The following is a 19,289-nucleotide window of genomic DNA, read 5'->3' as shown; positions in this document are numbered from 1 at the left end:
AAACCGAGTCATAGAATCAGAATCAGCAGGCAGCTACGGGCGGACTTAGAGGTGTGGAAAACCTTCTTATAATCTTTCAACGGTCACACGTTATTTATGTTAGCAGAACAGTCCAAGATTGAACTAAGATTATTCACCGGGGCGGCAAAATCAGGCAGATATGCAGCGATACTAAATAACCAATGGTGCACAAGCTTATGGCCTCCGTATTGGGCAGAACAAGTGCTGACAAAAAAACCCAGACAGTCCTGGAACTGTTTCCAATAGTGGTAGCAATAGAAATATGGGACGCGCGCCTGGCTAACAAAAATATACGCTTCATAACAAAAAACACCAGCCTAGCGCACGGCATTAATAAGATGGCATCATCGTCTCTCCCAGTGCTAGGCCTACTACGCCGGCTAGCATTCCTGTGCCTAAAACACAATGTATGGGTTCGCGCTAGCCACGTTGCTGAGGGGCCTAATGCTGCTGCTAATGCTTTATCACAATTCAATTGGCAGATTTTCACAGAGCTCCTCCCCAACGCCCACCCATCGGGCAACAGTTGCCCACCCTCCCTATGGGATCTAGTGGCGAATAGTTGATGCCATTAATCAGAGCGTCAGTTGCCCCGTCGACGTGGCAAGCATACGGTAAGGCATGGGAAGAGTGGACACGACTAGTAGCAGGCAGACGGGTTGACCAATGTGAACAAGCCAGATTACAAGTCACCATAGAATTTCTCCACCAGCTAATGATGAGGGGCATATCAGGGGCGTCAGCGCAGCGGTGTCTGACCGGAGTAGCATTTCACTTCCAACTACTGAATTGGGGAGATGTGACAAAGATTCATCATCAGACAATCCATAAAAGGGTGGAAAATGGGTCAGCCAAGTCAGGAGTGTAGACGTCCCGTCCCGTGTCACTAAAACTGATTTCTCACATCATATCCCTAACACCATTAACATGACACTCACAATTTGAAGCAACACTACTGTCTACTGCATTTGCGATCGCCTTCTTCGGGGCGCTATGCATAAGCGAATTAGTCCCTCAATCCAAAATTACCACCAGTGGAGGCTTATTACACCAGGACGTAGTCATAGCCAATAATGCAATACGTCTATGCATACGCAAATCGAAAACGGTTCCAGCGGGCAGGGGCACTTGGGTACTTCTACAACCCACAAACGGTACACTGAGTCGGGTAACAATAGTAAAAACATATATAACCATCAGATCACAAAGTAATTTCTTCCTATCACACATTGATGGAACGCCATTATCAAGATACCAGTTCCAAGCTATATTTAATAAATGCCTAACATCGGCAGGGAACCACCCCAAAGATTACGGGACACACTCATTCCGCATAGGCGCGGCCATGGAAGCAGCAAGAGCAGGACTGTCAGAAACGGAAGTTCAGAGGATAGGGAGATGGCGATCCACGTGCTTGGCGAGATACATAAGACCGGACTTGTTATCCTAACGTGGTTTGTTTCTTTTACAGGTGACGCTAAGCCAACAGTGTGGGTGATAGGCCACTCGTATATATATTGGGCAGAAAAAAGGGCGAAAGTCCGCCCAGGCGGGAGGAAATTAGAGTTTTATAACACATATTTCAACTGGAGAGGTATTAGAGGCCTGCAATGGCCACAGGTGCTAATGGAGGTAATCAAGGTAGGGAGAGAGGCAAGAGGTCCGGTCATCTTAGTTATACAGGCCGGGGGAAACGACCTAGGTCATCACAAGAGCGCATAACTAATGGCAATATTGAAACTAGACACTGAGCACTTCAGAGAATTTTTCACAAAACTAACTATAGTATGGTCAGAGATTGTGCCAATAGCGGTATGGCAAGGTGTGCGAGACATCACGGCCATCGAACAGACAAGGCGGGTAATAAATATTCGGATGGCAAAATTTAGAAGAGACAGAGGCGGTGTAGTGATATGACACCGACAACTGGAAGCAGATAAAGCAGGCCTCATACGGCCCGACGGTGTTCACTTAATGGGTATTGGACTGGACATATTCCTGTCAGGACTCCAGGACGGAGTGGAACAAGCATTATGAGTGATGGATGGGGGTCAGAGTCCTGCATACGAGTACACAGGATCCTCCGTGGCCTGGAAATAGAAAGGACATGTAGGAGAGTTACACTTGTTGGCCAACGTGCCGGTGTGGAGACACAGGGCATGCTGCAACAAGCTGAATTATTTTAGAAATAAAATGCCTTTCTAATGGAATGAGTATAAAGAGTTAATAAAGCTGTTACCGATCCTCACCCATCCAGTTGTAAGAGTTACATTATTGTATTGTCAAGGAAAGGGGGGCAGTAGGGGGGCTGAGCGTCTGGGTTTGGTTGGGGGACCCCACAGTCTGCCTAGGCTAGATGCAGTTAAAAATTCTTATTAGATACACAGGCGGTGTAGCTTGCTTCAGAGCTGGGCTACTACGCTGACTAGCAGACACTGAAGCTTTGGAGCAAACCTCTGAGTAAACAACTCTTCAGACTCAACCATCTGTGTTACCCCAAGCCATAGTGTATGTAGTTTCTTACAGTTAAAAGGGGGGGGGGGGGGGGCGACCCAACCCACCTGGAATTGACGATGCCAACGTCACGTAAAACACAGCAAGGGGACTCCCAAAAGAGTCTCCATTTTTTCCAAAAATTGTGGCACAGACACCACTTAAGTGGTATCAATTTCCCCAGAGTTGCTTAAAACGGTTGGTGAGGTGATTTTACCAAATCCTCAAGCTTTTACTCTCCCCAGGATGACACAGGGGTAGAAAAGTCCTTGCGGATCCATGATTTGTTCATCTTTATGAACGTGAGTCGGTCTACATTCTCAGTGGATAGCCGCGTGCGCTTATCTGTCAGCACACCAGCAGCAGCGCTGAACACACGTTCAGAGAGAACGCTGGCTGCAGGGCATGACAAGATCTCCAAGGCGTGAGTGGTGAGCTCCAGCCATTTTTCCAGATTGGAAGCCCAAGATGAGCAAGGGTCCAGTGACACCGTCACGGCTTCGATGTTCACTTGGAGATACTCCTGTACCATCCTCTCTAGGCGTTGACTATGTGTCAGACTTCTTGTCTCCTGTGGCCTTGCAAAGGATAGTCTAAAAAAGTGGTGAAACGATTCCACAAAATTGCTGTTACCAGCAGATACTGTGTTACTGTTACGGTTTGAGTGATGAAGACTCGACAGTCCCACGGTTGGCAAGTTAGAACTGTGAGATTCACTACGTGCACCACTGGTGTTTTGTGGAAAAGCACATGTAAGATTCTGCAACAGCCTCTGCTGATACTCCTGCATGCGTGAATCCCTTTCTATGGCAGGAATTATTTTGGCAAATTTACTTTTGTACCGGGGATCTAAGAGTGTGGCAACCCAGTAGTCGGGATTACTTCGAATTCTGACAATCCGAGGGTCATGTTGCAGGTAGTGCAGCAAGAAGGCACTCATGTGTCTTGCGCACCCAGGAGGACCAAGTCCTTGTTGTGTTGGTAGCGAGGTAAGAATCATGCTTCCTTCCTCTGCCCTCTCCCCCCCAACTTCGCACAACAGAAATGTGATCAAGGTCTCCCTCATCTGATGAGTCTTCCATGCCCATCGCCAGTTCGTCCTCCACTTCTTCCTCGGCTCCTGCACCTTCCTCAACAGTTTGGCTGCTACCATGCGCCCTGGTTAATCCCTCTCCCCCACCCTCCCATGCCTGCCGCCTAGGTGCTGCCGACCGTCTGGACCTTGGAGATGTTATCCCTTCCGCATACGACTCCTCCTCTACTTCCTCCACCTCCTCTTGTCCCACCACCTGACTCCGAATTCTGTTTAACGTGTGCTCCAGCATGTAAATCACCGGAATAGTCATGCTGATAATGGCATCGTCAGCATTAACATCTTCGTCGCCATTTCAAAACTGTGCAGAAGGGTGCATAGGTCCCTGATCTGAGACCACTCCTGCAGCGTGATTTGCCCCACCTCTGGATCTCGTTGGCCCAGGCTATACGTCAGAACGTATTGCACTAGGGCTTGTCGGTGCTGCCACAGTCGCTGCAACATGTGCAGAGTTGAATTCCACCGTGTCGGCACATCGCATTTCAGCCGGTGAACTGGCAGGCCCAACGACTTCTGTAGAGATGTAAGTCGTTGAGCTGCGGGATGCGAACGGCGGAAGTGAGCACACAGCGACCGTGCCCTCTGCAGAAGGCCATCTAGTCCGGGATAGTGGGCTAAAAATTGCTGGACAACCAGGTTCAACACGTGAGCCATACAAGGCACGTGTGTGACATTGCCCCGGCGAAGGGCCGCACCCAGGTTTGCAGCATTGTCGCACACGGCCTTCCCTGGTTGCAGGTCCAGTGGAGACAACCATTCATGAAACTGGGTCTCCAGAGCTGACCACAACTCCTCAGCTGTGTGACTCACATTTCCCAGACATTTCAAAGTAAACACCGCCTGATGCCTTTGAGCCCTGCTGCCAGCATAGTAAGGAGGTGTGCAGGATTCCTTCTGCGCAATTAGAAAGCGGGTGGCATTACCAGACAGGCTTTGGGTGCAGGTGGAGGACCGAGAGGAGGTTGAGGAGGCAGAAGTAGTGGAGGAACTTCTAGATAAAGAGGATTGACGCACAACTCGTGGGGACAGCAAGACTTGGACAGCAGCCCCTTGTCCTGCTGTCACCATAGTTACCCAGTGCCCAGTCAGCGACATGTAACGCCCCTGTCCATGCCTACTTGTCCAAGTGTCTGTGGTGAAATGCACCGTCACACACAGAGTTTCTCAAAGAAGCGGTGATGTTGTGTGCAACATGCTGGTGTAGCGCAGGCACACCTTTCTTTGAGAAGTAGTGCCGACTGGGCATCTGGTACTGGGGCACTGCGACGACATAAGGTCTCGAAAATCCTCTGTGTCCACCAGGCGGAAAGGCAGCATTTCTGTAGCCAACAGCTTGCAGATGGTGAAATTCAACCTCTTAGCTTTGTCATGGCTAGGAGGAAATGGTCTTTTACTTGTCCACATCTGAGGGACCGAGGGCTGGCTGTTGTGCTTAGACGGGGTTGATAAGGGTGTCCCCGGCAAACTGCTGGTCTGTGAGGAAGATGCAGGCGGAAAAGTTAGGTTGCCTTGATCCAAAGGTGGTGCTCTCAATGTTGGAGAGCGCTCAACACCAGCTGGTGTTTCCACTTCCAAATGAAATGATGACCTGCCAATCACACTGGCTGTTGCGGGTAAAGAGGTGGCAGGTCTGCGTCCAAAAACATGTGTGACTGCTGTCCCCCCAGTCACAGAGGATGAAGAGGCCGCGGATGCACAAGATGGGGCAGACGGTGGTTGGCCCGGCCCGCTAGGCCGCATTGTAGCACAGTGAGCTTCCCACTGCAACTTATGCTTCATATTCATGTGACGGTTCATGCATGAAGTACTCAAATTATGGATTTTTTGGCCTCTACTTAGCTTTTGGTGACAAATATTACAGATAACACGAGTTGGGTCATCCTTATCGATCTGAAAAAATGCCCAGGCTATGCAAGGCTTAGAGCCCATGCGACCTGAAGAGCCACCACGACTTGTGGTCAGAGGCAGAGTTGTGGTTGAGGATGCAGTTGTTGACGTGCTTCCAGTACTCAGTCTCTGTCCAGGAAGGCGCAACCTAACCTCGTCATCAATAGCATCCTCCTCCACCTCCTCTGCTGACCTCGACTGGCTGACTGTGGGTTGACAGTAAGTGGGATCTCCAACCTCATCATCATCACCCTGTGTGTTCTCACACCCGTCGTCCCCAGAGCCAACCTCTTCCTGCCCTGACCGAAAAGTCAAGTTGTCGCTCCAATCAGGTATTTGAATCTCATCATCGTCTTCCTCATTGTCTCCACCAACAGGAGTTACAGTTTGGGAACGAGGGTCTACATTATGCTCAGAACCTTCTTCATCTGGTCCTGGATCCGACTCAAACATTCTGGGCATCAGTGCAGATCATTTCCTCGTCTGGATTAACAGTAGCTCTGGAGCAGACCTCCAGTTTCCCAGGCTATAGTATGAGTAAACAGCTCTGCAGACTCAACCATCTGTGTTACCCCATACTCAGACGGGCAGCTGGAGACTTGGGAGCTGTGAGGAAGCAAGTGCGACTGGGGTGACACCTCTGAGGACTGGAGTATTTGTGATGTTGAAGTTGAGGTGGAGGAGAGCCCACTTGATATCCGTTGAAGCACCTGCTGTTTTTGTGCCTCATCTGGAATTTGTAGCGATGGGCGTGTCCGTAAGAAAGGGATCGTATCACATTGACCACAAAAAGAAGTAGACATCTTAGTTTGGCTGGAAGATGGTCTTTCTTCTGCAGATCTTACTGTTGCTTTAACACCTACCCCACGGACACAACCTTTTTTTCCCTTTCCAACACGCCTATTCCCCTTTCCACCAGCAGCAGGCCTTTTGCCACTCATTTTGGTGGTTAACTAATTGACAACTCTGTAGTTGTTTGCACAAAAAACAATGGATGGAAACCGAGCAGAGTTGAGTGGCCAAACTGTGGTACTAGCCCAAAAGGATTGGCTGGGTTAGATGCAGTAAAACAATTTTATTAGATACACAGGTGGTGTAGCTTGGTACAGATGGGCTACTACAATGAGTAACAGACACTGCTACAGGCCCAAAAGTATTTACTGGGCTAGATGCAGTAAAAAATTGTTATTAAATACAAAGGTGGTGTAGCTTGGTACAGATGGGCTACTACAATGAGTAACAGACACTGCTACAGGCCCAAAAGTATTTACTGGGCTAGATGCAGTAAAAAATTGTTATTAAATACAAAGGTGGTGTAGCTTGGTACAGATGGGCTACTCCAATGAGTAACAGACACGGCTACTATGCCCAAAAGGTTTTACTTGGCTAGATGCAGTAAAAAATTGTTATTAAATACAAAGGTGGTGTAGCTTGGTACAGATGGGCTACTACAATGAGTAACAGACACTGCTACAGGCCCAAAAGGATTTACTGGGCTAGATGCAGTAAAAAATTGCTATTAAATACAAAGGTGGTGTAGCTTGGTACAGATGGGCTACTACAATGAGTAACAGACACTGCTACAGGCCCAAAAGTATTTACTGGGCTAGATGCAGTAAAAAATTGGTATTAAATACAATGGTGGTGTAGCTTGGTACAGATGGGCTACTCCACTGACTACCAGACACTGCTACTATGCCCAAAAGGTTTTACTTGGCTAGGTGCAGTTAAAAATTGGTATTAGATACACAGGTGGTGTAGCTTGCAACACAGATAGGCTACTCCACTGACTAACACACACTGCTAGAGGCCCAAAAGGATTGGCTTAGCTAGATTTAGCCAAATGCTGTGAAAAACACTTGCACAGCACTGGCACAGACCTGCTTGGCAAAAAGTGCTAGGAACTGCTGTAACCTAGCCCTCAAAAGGGCTGCAATTGCAACTAGTCCCTACTCCCTAAACCTGTCTATTTAAGAGCAAATTCGCTTGCAATTCACACAGTTACAAAGTATAGCGCCCACAGCAGCAGCAGCGGTGCCGTCTAACACTCAGCTGCAGCAGTGAGAAAATGGTGGCGACGGGGAAAATGGCTGGGTCTTATAGGGCAAGGACATGTGACATACACAGCCAATGACACATGCCCTGGCTTGTGTGAAAAAAAAGCACTTCGCTGCGTGTGTGCGCTGCTGATAGGCTGACAGACTGCACCTCCCCACTGTAAATGCGGGAAAGAAAAAAAAAATGGAGATCGGCATTATTTCTGCAGAGATCCATCCCCTGCCCCTCCCCCCGCCCACTCTACACTGAAACTGTCTATTAACATTGATTATCAGCATTACTGTGAAAAAATCCAGTTACGATTTTGGTGCACGAACAGTTATCGCACATAACATCGAACAGCCGGATTTTTTGCTAACCGGTCGGGTTCGTCGAACGGCTCGAACACCGCCCAAAACAGCTCGAATTTGAGATTGGCTAACAGTTCGAGTCGAACACCGCTCATCTCTATACACTATGTATAACTATATCACAATACATTACAACACAATTCACATGACACAATATATACAAAAATGCAAGACATAATCCACTCAGCTGTCTCTGTAAATCCAATAAACGATAAGTGGAGTGGCAGTGAGAATGTCGCCCCGTTCATACAGAGGACACAGGACCATAATTCTCACAGTGGGACCACTAGCGACCAGACACTTATCACCTACTTATCACCTGATCCTTATAAAGAGATTAAAACTATATAATTTTTAACAGCACAGACATATTGTATAATCAAAGGGGTTGTCTCATCTTAGTAAATGGGTGCAAGTGCAAAGTGCCTGTAAAAAACAGCAATTTTGCAATTTACCTAATTAAAAGTCTCTGTTCTTGTTAGCAATTGGAGTTTTAAAGGGAATAAGTCAGCAGGTTTTTGCTGTGTGTTCTGAGAGCAGTGTAATGTACGGGCTAAGACCCTGATTCCAGTGATGTGCCACTTACTAGGCTGTGTGTTGCTGTTTCAATAAAATCAGTGTTTTATTGTAAGTGGGAAGACCGGGGTGTAAGTACTTTCAGAACAAGGGATCCGGAACTGCCAGGGCCGTACCTCTGGTTGCAGGGGGAAGACAGACTTCCAGCACAGGAGTCAGGTGACTGGGAAGCTGGGGGCGTGTCTAGAGTGAGAGCTGGGAGGTCAGGTGACCGGAAAACTGGTGGCATGGCTAGAGAGAGGGGGAGACGAGGACTTTTGCGTGGGAGAGCGAGAGCAGAGTCCCGCTCAGGAGAGCAGAGTGAGAGGGTCCAGGCTCCTGGCTCCAGTACTGGGAGTAAGAGCCGAGTGAAGTGGACTGGAGGAGTCAAGCTGACTAGAGGGAGAAGAGACGCAGGGTCTGTGGAGCCGATCACATGAGGTGCCGTGTTATGGACTAGGGGCTCAGCGGGTAAAACCGGAGACCGCCTGCTGCCGCCAGAAGACGGAACATTGTTTGGGCGGGGAAGCCTGAAGAAATCAACACCGGCATCAGCTGGCAACTGCCTTGTGGAGGAAAAGAGTCAGCTAAGTGTAAAAAACTGTCGTTTACAACCGGTTCGACTCTGCTATATCTAGTTAAACTGTGAACGGTCAGTTAAAGACTTTTACCTGCTACTTCCCTTGTTTTCCCCCATATTTTCCCCTGTTACTCCCTGCATGAAGATTGACCCTGTTATTATAAACTTCCCCTGTTTATTAACCATGTATTGGCTGCTCTGTGTTTCTGTGTCGCTACATCTAAAGTACCCGTGGTACATTATCAGCAGGAGATTATCACTACAGGACTAGGTGTCTCGTGACTCCTAGTCAACTTATTTGTGTAATCTTGCCCCCACCTCTGATTGGCAGCTTTCTGCCTATACACAGTGTACACAGGAAGCTGCTAATCAGCGGTGTGGGCAGGGTTATACAGAGCTCAGCATTTAAGCACTGCTAGATAGGCAGCAGAGAAAACTGTGATTTTATCAAAATGACAACATGTAATCCAGTACGTGACATCACTGGAATCAGGGTCTCTGTCCTTACATCATGCTGCTGTCAAATTACATAATAACAACCTGGTGACAGATTCCCTTTAATTCTTAAGTACACTGCTCGTTGTCTAGGTTACCAGCCACCTCAGAGTTGATTGGTCACCTGGAGAAGGAGTGCACAAGGACCTTGACTGGATCAGGCTAGCCTCAATGTCCCTGCGCTTCTACCATGCTGCAGAGGCAAAGCCCCCTTTGCTACCAGCACGGGAGAGCACAAAGTTTAGGCCAGCGGCTGAGCCATGCTGCTGACCTGAGCAGGTTAGCACCGCCCTCCAGCTAGCAGGAACCCGGGAGGCAGAGGAGAGACGAGCTCCTGAAGCGTGAAACTACCCCTTTAACCTTTCAAACCTACACTTTCACTTTATATTAACTGAGAATCCAATCTGAAAAGATTGAACCTGATCTTTACCCTTTCCTTATTTAGACCTTACTACAAGTGTTCAAGAAAATGTGGTCAAATGGGTGAAAAAGGAGGGCACACACAGACCTGAACCAACATGTCACAGCAAAAGTATAGTGTAAAACCAGTACAACGTTAAGCAATAGAGACCTCTCGCAAAAAGAAAATAACGGTTCAGTCATCTGTGATCCCTACAGCTACATACACATAAGATAAGTATTGGCTGGAACGCGGCCATTCGATGAAATATCACTACAACCAGCATGGCAGATTACACTGGCAGATCAGGGAAGTAGGTGAAAAAAAAATGCAAAAAAACAGAGTAGATTTATGCAAATAATTGATCTGCTGCTCTTGGACAATTATTACATATACTTTGTTTCAGCCAACAGCATAAAAATTCAAACTGACAGATCGTATTAGCCATCGGCCATTGAGAACGAATGAACAACTTGTATCCCATGTGTAAGCCTCCAACGTGACTTGTTCTATTGGATAAGAGGTGATGCAGTTTTAAATTAATTTTAATGAATATGGTTGAAAATTCATGTGATTTGTGATTATTGAAAGCAAAACAACATTATTGGACTGCTTGCATTACCAATATTGTCCATTAGGTGGCAGCAATTGCTTACATTCAGATTCATTGTAAGGCTATGTGCCCACGATGCAGAAATGCTCAGGATTTTTTCCTGAGCGTTTCTGCATCTCCCTGGCAGAAAAAAACGCATGCGGATTGTACATGCGTTTTCCTGCCAGGGACATGCGGAAGTGAAGCGTTCTTCACTTGCATTTCCGCATGCGGATTGACAAGCGCTTTCCAAGCGATTTTAGCATCACTTGGAAAGTGCTTGTCAACTTGGTCACACTATATAAATCCATGCAACCAGCATGGATTTATATAGTGTGACCGAGAGAATGTCAAAAAATAAAAAAATAAATGTATACTTACCCTCCGATGGCCCCCGGTGTCTTCCTTCACCGTCCCGGCTGCCGGCAGCGGTGGATTGAAGGACCTGCCGACGTCAGCGTCGCGTGACCCGTCACATGACTCTGACGTCAGCGCAGGTCCTTCATTCCATCACGAAGTGCCGGGAAGCAAGGAGGAGCGCACCGCGGGCCGCCAGAAGGTAAGTAGATATTTATTTTTTATTTTATTTATTTTTTTACAGCTTTTTTAATGGTACCTGGGTGTGGATGAGACTCTCCTCTCCTCTACACACGGGGAACCATCCGCACATTAGAACGCGCCAATTAAGCAAGTACAGATGCAGTCTTGCGGAATTGGCACGTTCTGATGCAAGTCAATGGTGGCGAAAACGCAGCACTTCCGCAAAATAATTGGTAGTGCTGCGTTTTTTTCCACAATGATAATCTGCAGCGGAAATTTCCGCAGCATGTGCACAGCACATGCGAATTATCATTGGGGGACATGGCAGGCCTTCTACCATGCATTTTTTAAGCGTTTCTGCAGCGTTTTTGCCGCTGCAGAAACGCTTAAAAAACGCACCGTGGGCACACAGCCTAAGGCTGCGTGCACACGATGCGTTTTTCATGCGTTTATGCTGCGGAATTTCCGCAGCGGAAACGCATCAAAAACGCATGGTAATCCGCACCCCATGGTCCCCAATGTCAATGCACATGCTGCGGATTTTTCAACAGCGTTTCTGCAGCGCAAATAAATCCGCAGCATGTTCATTAATTTTGCGGAAGCGCAGCAGAAGCGCCGCCATTGACTTGCATTGAGACGCATAGAATGCGCGTCTGTACATTTGTACAAGCGGATTATATGCGTCTCTATGTGCGGATGGTACCCAGTTCTGGAGGAGAGTAGACTCTCCTCCAGACCTGGGTACCATTGTACCTGTAAAAAAAAGAATAAAATAATAAATCATTTATATTCACCTGTCCAGCGGCCTGTGCAGTGCTTACCTTCCAGGACCTGAGATGACGTCGCGGTCATGTGACCGCAGGCTGTCTCGCGAGATGCCAGCAACCTGGAAGAAGCCAGGACGAGCGCGACAGCACACGTGGCGGCATCGGAGGTAAGTATAGCTTTATTTTTTTATTTTTACGGTCACACTGTATAAATCCATGCCGGTTGCATGGATATATATAGTGTGACCAAGTTGTCAAGCACTTTCCAAGTGATGCTATCGCCTGGAAAGTGCTTGTCAGTCCGCATGCGGAAACACATGCGTTAACGCATGTGGATACGCATGTGAATACGCATGTGAATCCGCATGTATTCTGCAGGAAAAAAGCATGCACAATCTGCATTTATTTTTTTTTGCCAGGGAGATGCATCGTGGGCACATAGCCTGACTGTACATTTAAGAATTTCTTTAGCAGTCTTCATCTGCAAGTGTCCTTGGCCTTATAAGCATTCTCCACAACCACAACTAAAAGTAAATCTTAATGAGCCCAGGGGGGCATACAGAAAAAATTATACTATGCTCCTCCATACTCAGTGCAGTGTCCCCCACTAGTCCCCTAGCATCAACAGCCAATGGGGGGTCATATGACTGCTGCAGCTCTCACACTCCAGCAGAAGAAACCAGCTACTGAAGTTGCCTCAGGCTGTGCTGCACCCTACTGGTCTATCTCTGAGTTCTATCAAAAATGGAGACCATTATATTTATGGACGTTTTACCAGGGGTGTACAGTCTATAGTGGCAGACCACGCAGTCGCTATGGTGACTGAGCTCGAGGGCCTTGGTGCCGAGTCACTCTGCTTGTTGTCCCAGTATCAACAGTATCTATCCTTAGGATGCACATACCAATGAGTAGAATGGTGCAGCCGTCTGCTCCCTGCCGCACCACTCTGCCCCCTGCCACACCACTCTCCTTTCTCAGGCACCAGTCTGCTCCCTGCAGCACCACTCTGCTCCCAGTGGCACCACTCCGCCCCCTGCGGCACCACTCTCCTCCCTGCAGCACCACTCCTCCCTGCGGCACCACTCTTCCTGTGTGTCTGAGAGCAACTCAGCACAGCAGGTGCAATTACGTCATTAGATCGCGTTTCCTGTGTGGACGGAGCCTCAGTCTGCGCAGTGCACTGATTGGAGCAGACATAGGGGGAACAGGGGACATTGAGTAGTTGTATTTTTTTATAGTCCGTATTAGTGGGGCAAATGATGCTGTGAAGACCCAGGGTCTTCCGTGGGCATAATACCACTCCGACAACACAGGGTAAGGGTAAAACTGCATTGCAATACTTTATTGAACCACAAAGTGGACAATAAACACACAAAACAGTCCCAGCAAATACCCAAGATGGTGCAACTTTACAGTCCTCACCCTTTCACTGGCCCGCCAGGGATAGAACTGCAACTTTGGGACTTCCAGGGCCAACTACCTCAACCAGTGGCCCCTCGCTTCTGGCGGGCCCCCACAGAGAGAAGGTAGCAGCAAGCTTAGGAAGCTAGCAGTCCATCGAGGTACAAGGCCAGGAGAACCGAGGGTCCCATCCTGGCCTCTCCAAGACTTTCCATGGGACCAGATGACCAGCTGTTCCCAATCTGACTTCTCCGAACATCTCCATGGGTTCCAGGCGGCCGGTGGGTCACACTTGGCAACCCCAAGTAACATTCATTGGGCCAGGTGACTTCATCGTCCCAACCTGGTCTCCCCAAATGTATCCATGGGCTCTCTGAGGGTCAATGGAGCACATCCGTATCTTTCCAGTCAGGGCCGTATACCCATAGGCTGGAATCATGTAGAATCCAATTTTGTGTCTCTTTGGTTAAAGCCATGCTTCCAAGCTGATGGTCTCAGAGAGTCTGATCTTTGATTTTCCTTGTAAAAGTCTTTGATTCTCTGTTTCAAGTCTGACTGCTACAGAAGCACATGTCTCTTAAAATAGTTATAGTTGTCCTGTCAAGTACACATTCACAGGTAAGGGGTTAGAGAGGGCATTGCTCACAGGGCTCAGGTCTCATTGTTTGAGCTAATCAATTTACATAGTTTGTCCTCCTGTTTTGTGAGTCAACAAGCCACAGGGTCACTCAATGGATAATCAACATATTTAGCAAACATTCAGTGTTCCACGCTGAGTCACTGTCTTTCTTGACCAGCCACAGAAATACACATAGATTTACAAGTCAACACAAAGATAATAGTGTATTTCTCTTGGATTAACAAATCTAAATGTCTAGCTGATTAAGATTAGAAGCTGTGTCGTCACAGATGCCTTGTGGGGTCATTATAATGTGTGGTCTGCAAGGGTATCAAACTGTGTTGCAAGTTGTGGGGACCCTGATACTGAGTTGGGGGCTGCAAAGGCCATCATATTTTGTGTGGGGGCCCTCGTATTTTGTGGAGAGATGTGGGTGACATTAAATTATGTGTGGCACCCTCACACTGCCTGTATGGGACATCATTGTCTGTGGGGCACTCATACTGCATATTGGGGATGTCGGAGACATCATATTGTATGGTGGGTCATCATACTTTGTGAGTGACATTATACTCTCAATCTTCTCCAGTCTGTCATTCTGTGGTGCAATCCAATGTTTTCCACAGACTCATTGATTTGCATGACCGAGTGCGATTAGATTCTCGGATCAAACTCAAGCATGCAGCAATTTTTTCCTCAGACGCTGAGGGGGAAAAAAAATGCACATGTGCACTTCCTCATTGAATAACATGGGGATGGATAGCACTCATTTATTATATTTTTTTAGTAAAGAGAGCAACTTCCAAGAACCTCATGAAAACCTTGAATTTGAATCCTTCCAAATGAGACCAACATTAGTGATAATAAACCCTCCTGCACCCTAGACACACTTATAGTTTGAGAAATATGTATTTTTTCTCTATAGAAGCCTCATTTACAGGATAAAACCGTCCAGATGAGTGATATCTGTCACTGTCAGGGCTGAGCTGGATCCAGTTATCGCTGGGACTAATGGAAGTAATGGGAGCAACACTGTTTCCATTGTATACACAGTGCTCAGACTAGAGGGATAAAGTCCCAGCTGACATATGGGGATCTTTGTATGTTCTGGAGGAGCCTGGTGCTAGTTAGGGAACAGCATTGTAACAAAAAAAAAAAAACTGCTGTGTCAAAAACGTGATAAAAACACATGTAAAAAAAAAACGCACTAAAAATGCAATGAAAAAACAATTAATAATAATGTACCTAATCGGTGCAGAAGTGCTGCAACATCAAATAGTATGAATGTGGCCTAAGGAGGAGGACTCTGAAGTTAGACTGAACAGGATTTTGGCAAGTGGTCCTTTGTCAGATAATTAGTTAAGGTAACCATCCCAATCTACATTTGCCCTTGTGGCAGGATTATTTTTTAATGTTTTATATTATAAATGTAGCTTTTTTGACTCATCCCATTTGTGCTTTGTGGATATCTATGGTGATTTGGTATATATAAAAGGTCAATAATCAATTTAGATAACCTATTGCATATTTTTTTAATCAATTAGTTTGTGCTGACTGTACAAAATTCACTGGACATGTTCCAACTCCATTACCTGTAGTAAATTTGGCACATGTTCACAAAAACCTAAAATCTGACAAAAGTTTCAAATTAAACAGAAATGGTGCATATGCTCCTTACTTGTTTCTGTAAGTCTGCTAAAGCCTGCTATTTTTTAGCAATAAAAATATTTCATGAACTTCACAAACACCATAAACAGGAAATTTGAAAAAAAGAAAAAAAGTTTAAAACCTTTTAATTTAATATTGTAAGTGAATGTGTCACTAAAATAAAAAAAAGTCTGTAATTTCGTAATGATTTTAAAGGGGTTTTCCACTAATGGACAACCCCTTCTTAAAGTTTTTTTTTGGATTAAAATTCCATCTCCCAGCTGCAGTTTTTTAAAACAACAAACTGTGTGTTAGTCACCCTCCCCAGGTCCAGCCAAGAGTCTCCTCCTCTGGTCCCAGTGTCTACAGCACTGACGTCACATTGGCAGCCAACCAGTGAGCTCACTCACCGGCTGCAGCAATGTTGATATGACGTCAGCGCTGCCGACAGTTACAGACTCTGGGAGCAGCAGAAGCAGCGACTCTGTACAGGACCAAGGAAGGGTGAATTAAATCCATTTTTTTTGTTAAATAAACTGCAGGGGGGTTTCTGAAACTGGGAAACTCTTTTGTTCACTTTTGTGCCCCATTTATAAAAAAAAAAATTAATAATGGATACTCACCTCTCGCAGCAACGCTCTTCCAGTTTTGTCAATGCCGCAATTCCCTGCGGGTCACATGACATTGTTGTGTCATGGGACCGCTGCAGCCAATCATCTACCAGCTGGAAGAAAAAGCGGTTTTATGTTTTCTGATAGGACTGGACAGGGGGCAAAAATATGTAATGAAAATTCGTGAGCTGCCCTTTTTATTATATTCTACAGGACTATTTTGGGGACAGTTGCTCTTCATATTGGGGGAGGTTTAGCTGGTCTTAAAAGGCACACGATTATGTGGTGAAAATGGTGTCAAATAATCCAAAGATCTCATGGGCTATGATATATTCAGTACAACAACCTAAGCAAGGCAGGCTTTTTTTATCTTTGTGTGCCTCCTCATGGCTGACGTACTCTACAACAATATTTTGTACCTAAGGCCTCATTCACACGTGTGTTTAAACACATATGTGAAGAAATGGTGCCGATGCCCTGAGTGTTTTGGATCCGTGTGTCAGTGTACCATCTGTGTGTCCATTTTTACCATCAGTGTTTTTCACAGATTGAGAAATAAATGACAAAGCTTCTCCTATCCACTGCAATGTTAAATACATACAGCACACAGACTGTACACTGACGCCATCCGCGTGCTGTACGTGTTTCACGGACCCATAGACTTGTATTGGCCCTTGCCATCCTTGATGCCGGAGAAAAAACCGACATGTCTGTGAATTTTGCATGGACAGACGGTCCGTGAAAAAACATGGATATGTCAACAGCCCTATAAACTGTAATGAGTCTGTTTTATATCTGGGAAAAACACGGATAGAACAAGTATGTGACACATGGAGGTGTGAATGAGGCCTAAGGACGGAAAATGACTTAATAAATTTGGTGCACATGTAAATTGTAATTTACACTGAGGCAAAATGGCGCACGCCCTGTATGGCACTGTCTGAACCATTTTATTAATCTTCCGTGTTGGTTTTATTTGTTTGAAAAATACCGCATAATTATCAAACCATGCTATAAATGTGTACTGAAAGATCAGGGATTTTTAGTGTTTTTACCGTTATATTTCTTGCAATCCTCTATAAACTTCTCCAGACCTCGGCTCCTGTCCATGTATATGAGGGCAGCTTCCCTCATGTGGTTAAAGACTGGAGCCCAGCTCATGTCTGTCCTGTCACACGCAACCCAGTCCTGTCACAAATATACAAGCCAGTCCTGTCACAAATATACAACCCAGTCCTGTCACAAATATACAACCCGGTCCTGTCACAAATATACAACCCAGTCCTGTCACAAATATACAACCCAGTCCTGTCACAAATATACAACCCAGTCCTGTCACACGCATACAACCCGGTCCTGTCACACGCATACAACCCGGTCCTGTCACACGCATACAACGCGGTCCTGTCACAAATATACAACCCAGTCCTGTCACACGCAACCCAGTCCTGTCACACGCAACCCAGTCCTGTCACACGCAACCCAGTCCTGTCACAAATATACAGCACGGTCCTGTCACAAATATACAGCACGGTCCTGTCACATACAAAAATACAGTACTGTCAGAAATATACATTACATTCCTATTACATGCAGAGAATCCAGTCCTGTCAGTCACAAGGATTTGTACTATTAATCACATACAGTTCAGTCCAGTCACAAATACACATTACAGCTCTGTTAGAAATACACTTTACAGGCACAGAACCCAGTCCAATCATACACACTGAACCACATGCTGGCAAACACTCACAGTGCCCAGCCCAGTCACACACTCACCAGTGCCCAGTTCTATAATCACAGTGCCCAGTCCGGTGACACACTCAACAGTGCCCAGTTCTATAATCACAGTGCCCAGTCCGGTGACACACTCACCAGTGCCCAGTCCAGTCACACACTCACCAGTGCCCAGTCCTATAATCACAGTGCCCAGTCCGGTCACACACTCACCAGTGCCCAGTCCTATAATCACAGTGCCCAGTCCGGTCACACATGCACACTCTAATTGCATCAGATTTACACAAACCAGCCCTGTCACCAATGAACATTTAGACCCCTCATCCCCATATTGCTCAGTCCTGTGAAACACAAAGTCCAATATGGTCACATTCCAACAGCTTGGTTCTGTCACAAATACCGAGCCCAGTCCTGTCACAAATACTATCCAGTCTTCTTAGACCAGTTTCACACACCAGTGAGACACCGACCATGCTTTGATTGCAATACACTGACTCCTGACCTGAGCTACAGTAACTGCTTCATGTATGCTGAACATTGCGATGTGAGTACGGTGTGTGTCACAGATGACTGGAACTGGCTATAGATCTCATTCAGACGTCCGATTTTCACGCACGTGTTCAATAATTTTTTTCATGGAAAGAACATCTACTGGTTATATTCTAAAGGCCTGTTGACATATAGACAGAGTGCTGGAAAAAAGAAAAAAAACAAAAAAACTATTTAACATATAGTCATGGCACCCTTGAAATTGTTCCAGAAAATGACATATTTCTCCCAGAAAATTAGTTTGTTTCCTTTGTGTGTATTGAAACAAAAAAAATCCAGAGAAAAAGGGCAAATTGGACATAATTTCACATAAAACACCAAAAATGGGCCAGACAAAATTGTTGACACCCTCAACTTAATATTAGGTTACACACCCTTTGGAATAAATAACTGCAATCAAGCAATCACTTCTTATAACCATCAACAAGCTTCTTACACCTCTCAACTGGAATTTTGGACCACTCTTCTTTTGCAAACTTCTTCAGGTCTCTCATATTTGAAGGGTGCCTTCTCCCAACAGCAATTTTAAAGATCTCTCTACAGATGTTCAATGGGATGGCGATTTGTTTCCATCCATTTCTGGGTGCATCTTGAAGTATGTTTGGGGTTATTGTCCTGCTGGAAGACTGATGACCTAGGATGCAAACCCAGCTTTCTGACACTGGGCACTACATTGCTGTGACCCAAAATCCTTTGGTAATCTTCACATTGCCAGAGGCAGCAAAACAATCCCAAAACATCTTTGAACCTCCACCATATTTGACTGTCGGTACTGTGTTCTTTTCTTTGAAGGCCTCATTCCGTTTTTTGTACACAGTCGAATGATAAGCGTAACCAAAAAGCTCTAACTGGATCTCATCTGTCCACAAGACGCATTTTCACGTACATTTTGGC

The 19,289-nt window shown here is 46.1% G+C and overlaps 1 protein-coding gene across 1 annotated transcript in view; it reads right to left on the bottom strand.

Moving 5' to 3' along the window:
* MCMDC2 (minichromosome maintenance domain containing 2) overlaps positions 1 to 17,243 on the bottom strand; it is a 78,913-nt gene extending 61,670 nt beyond the window's left edge. The window contains exon 1 of the mRNA XM_073676739.1: positions 17,165 to 17,243. Coding sequence (XP_073532840.1) covers positions 17,165 to 17,243 — 79 coding nt within the window. The remainder of the gene's footprint in view (positions 1 to 17,164) is intronic.
* Between the last annotated feature and the right edge of the window lie 2,046 nt (positions 17,244 to 19,289).

The sequence above is a fragment of the Phyllobates terribilis genome, unplaced genomic scaffold, assembly GCF_046119375.1.
Source record: "Phyllobates terribilis strain yellow unplaced genomic scaffold, ASM4611937v1 Scaffold_4__5_contigs__length_816908805, whole genome shotgun sequence".
Taxonomy (NCBI): Eukaryota; Metazoa; Chordata; class Amphibia; order Anura; family Dendrobatidae; genus Phyllobates; species Phyllobates terribilis.
This window is presented reverse-complemented; position numbering and strand designations above follow the sequence as displayed.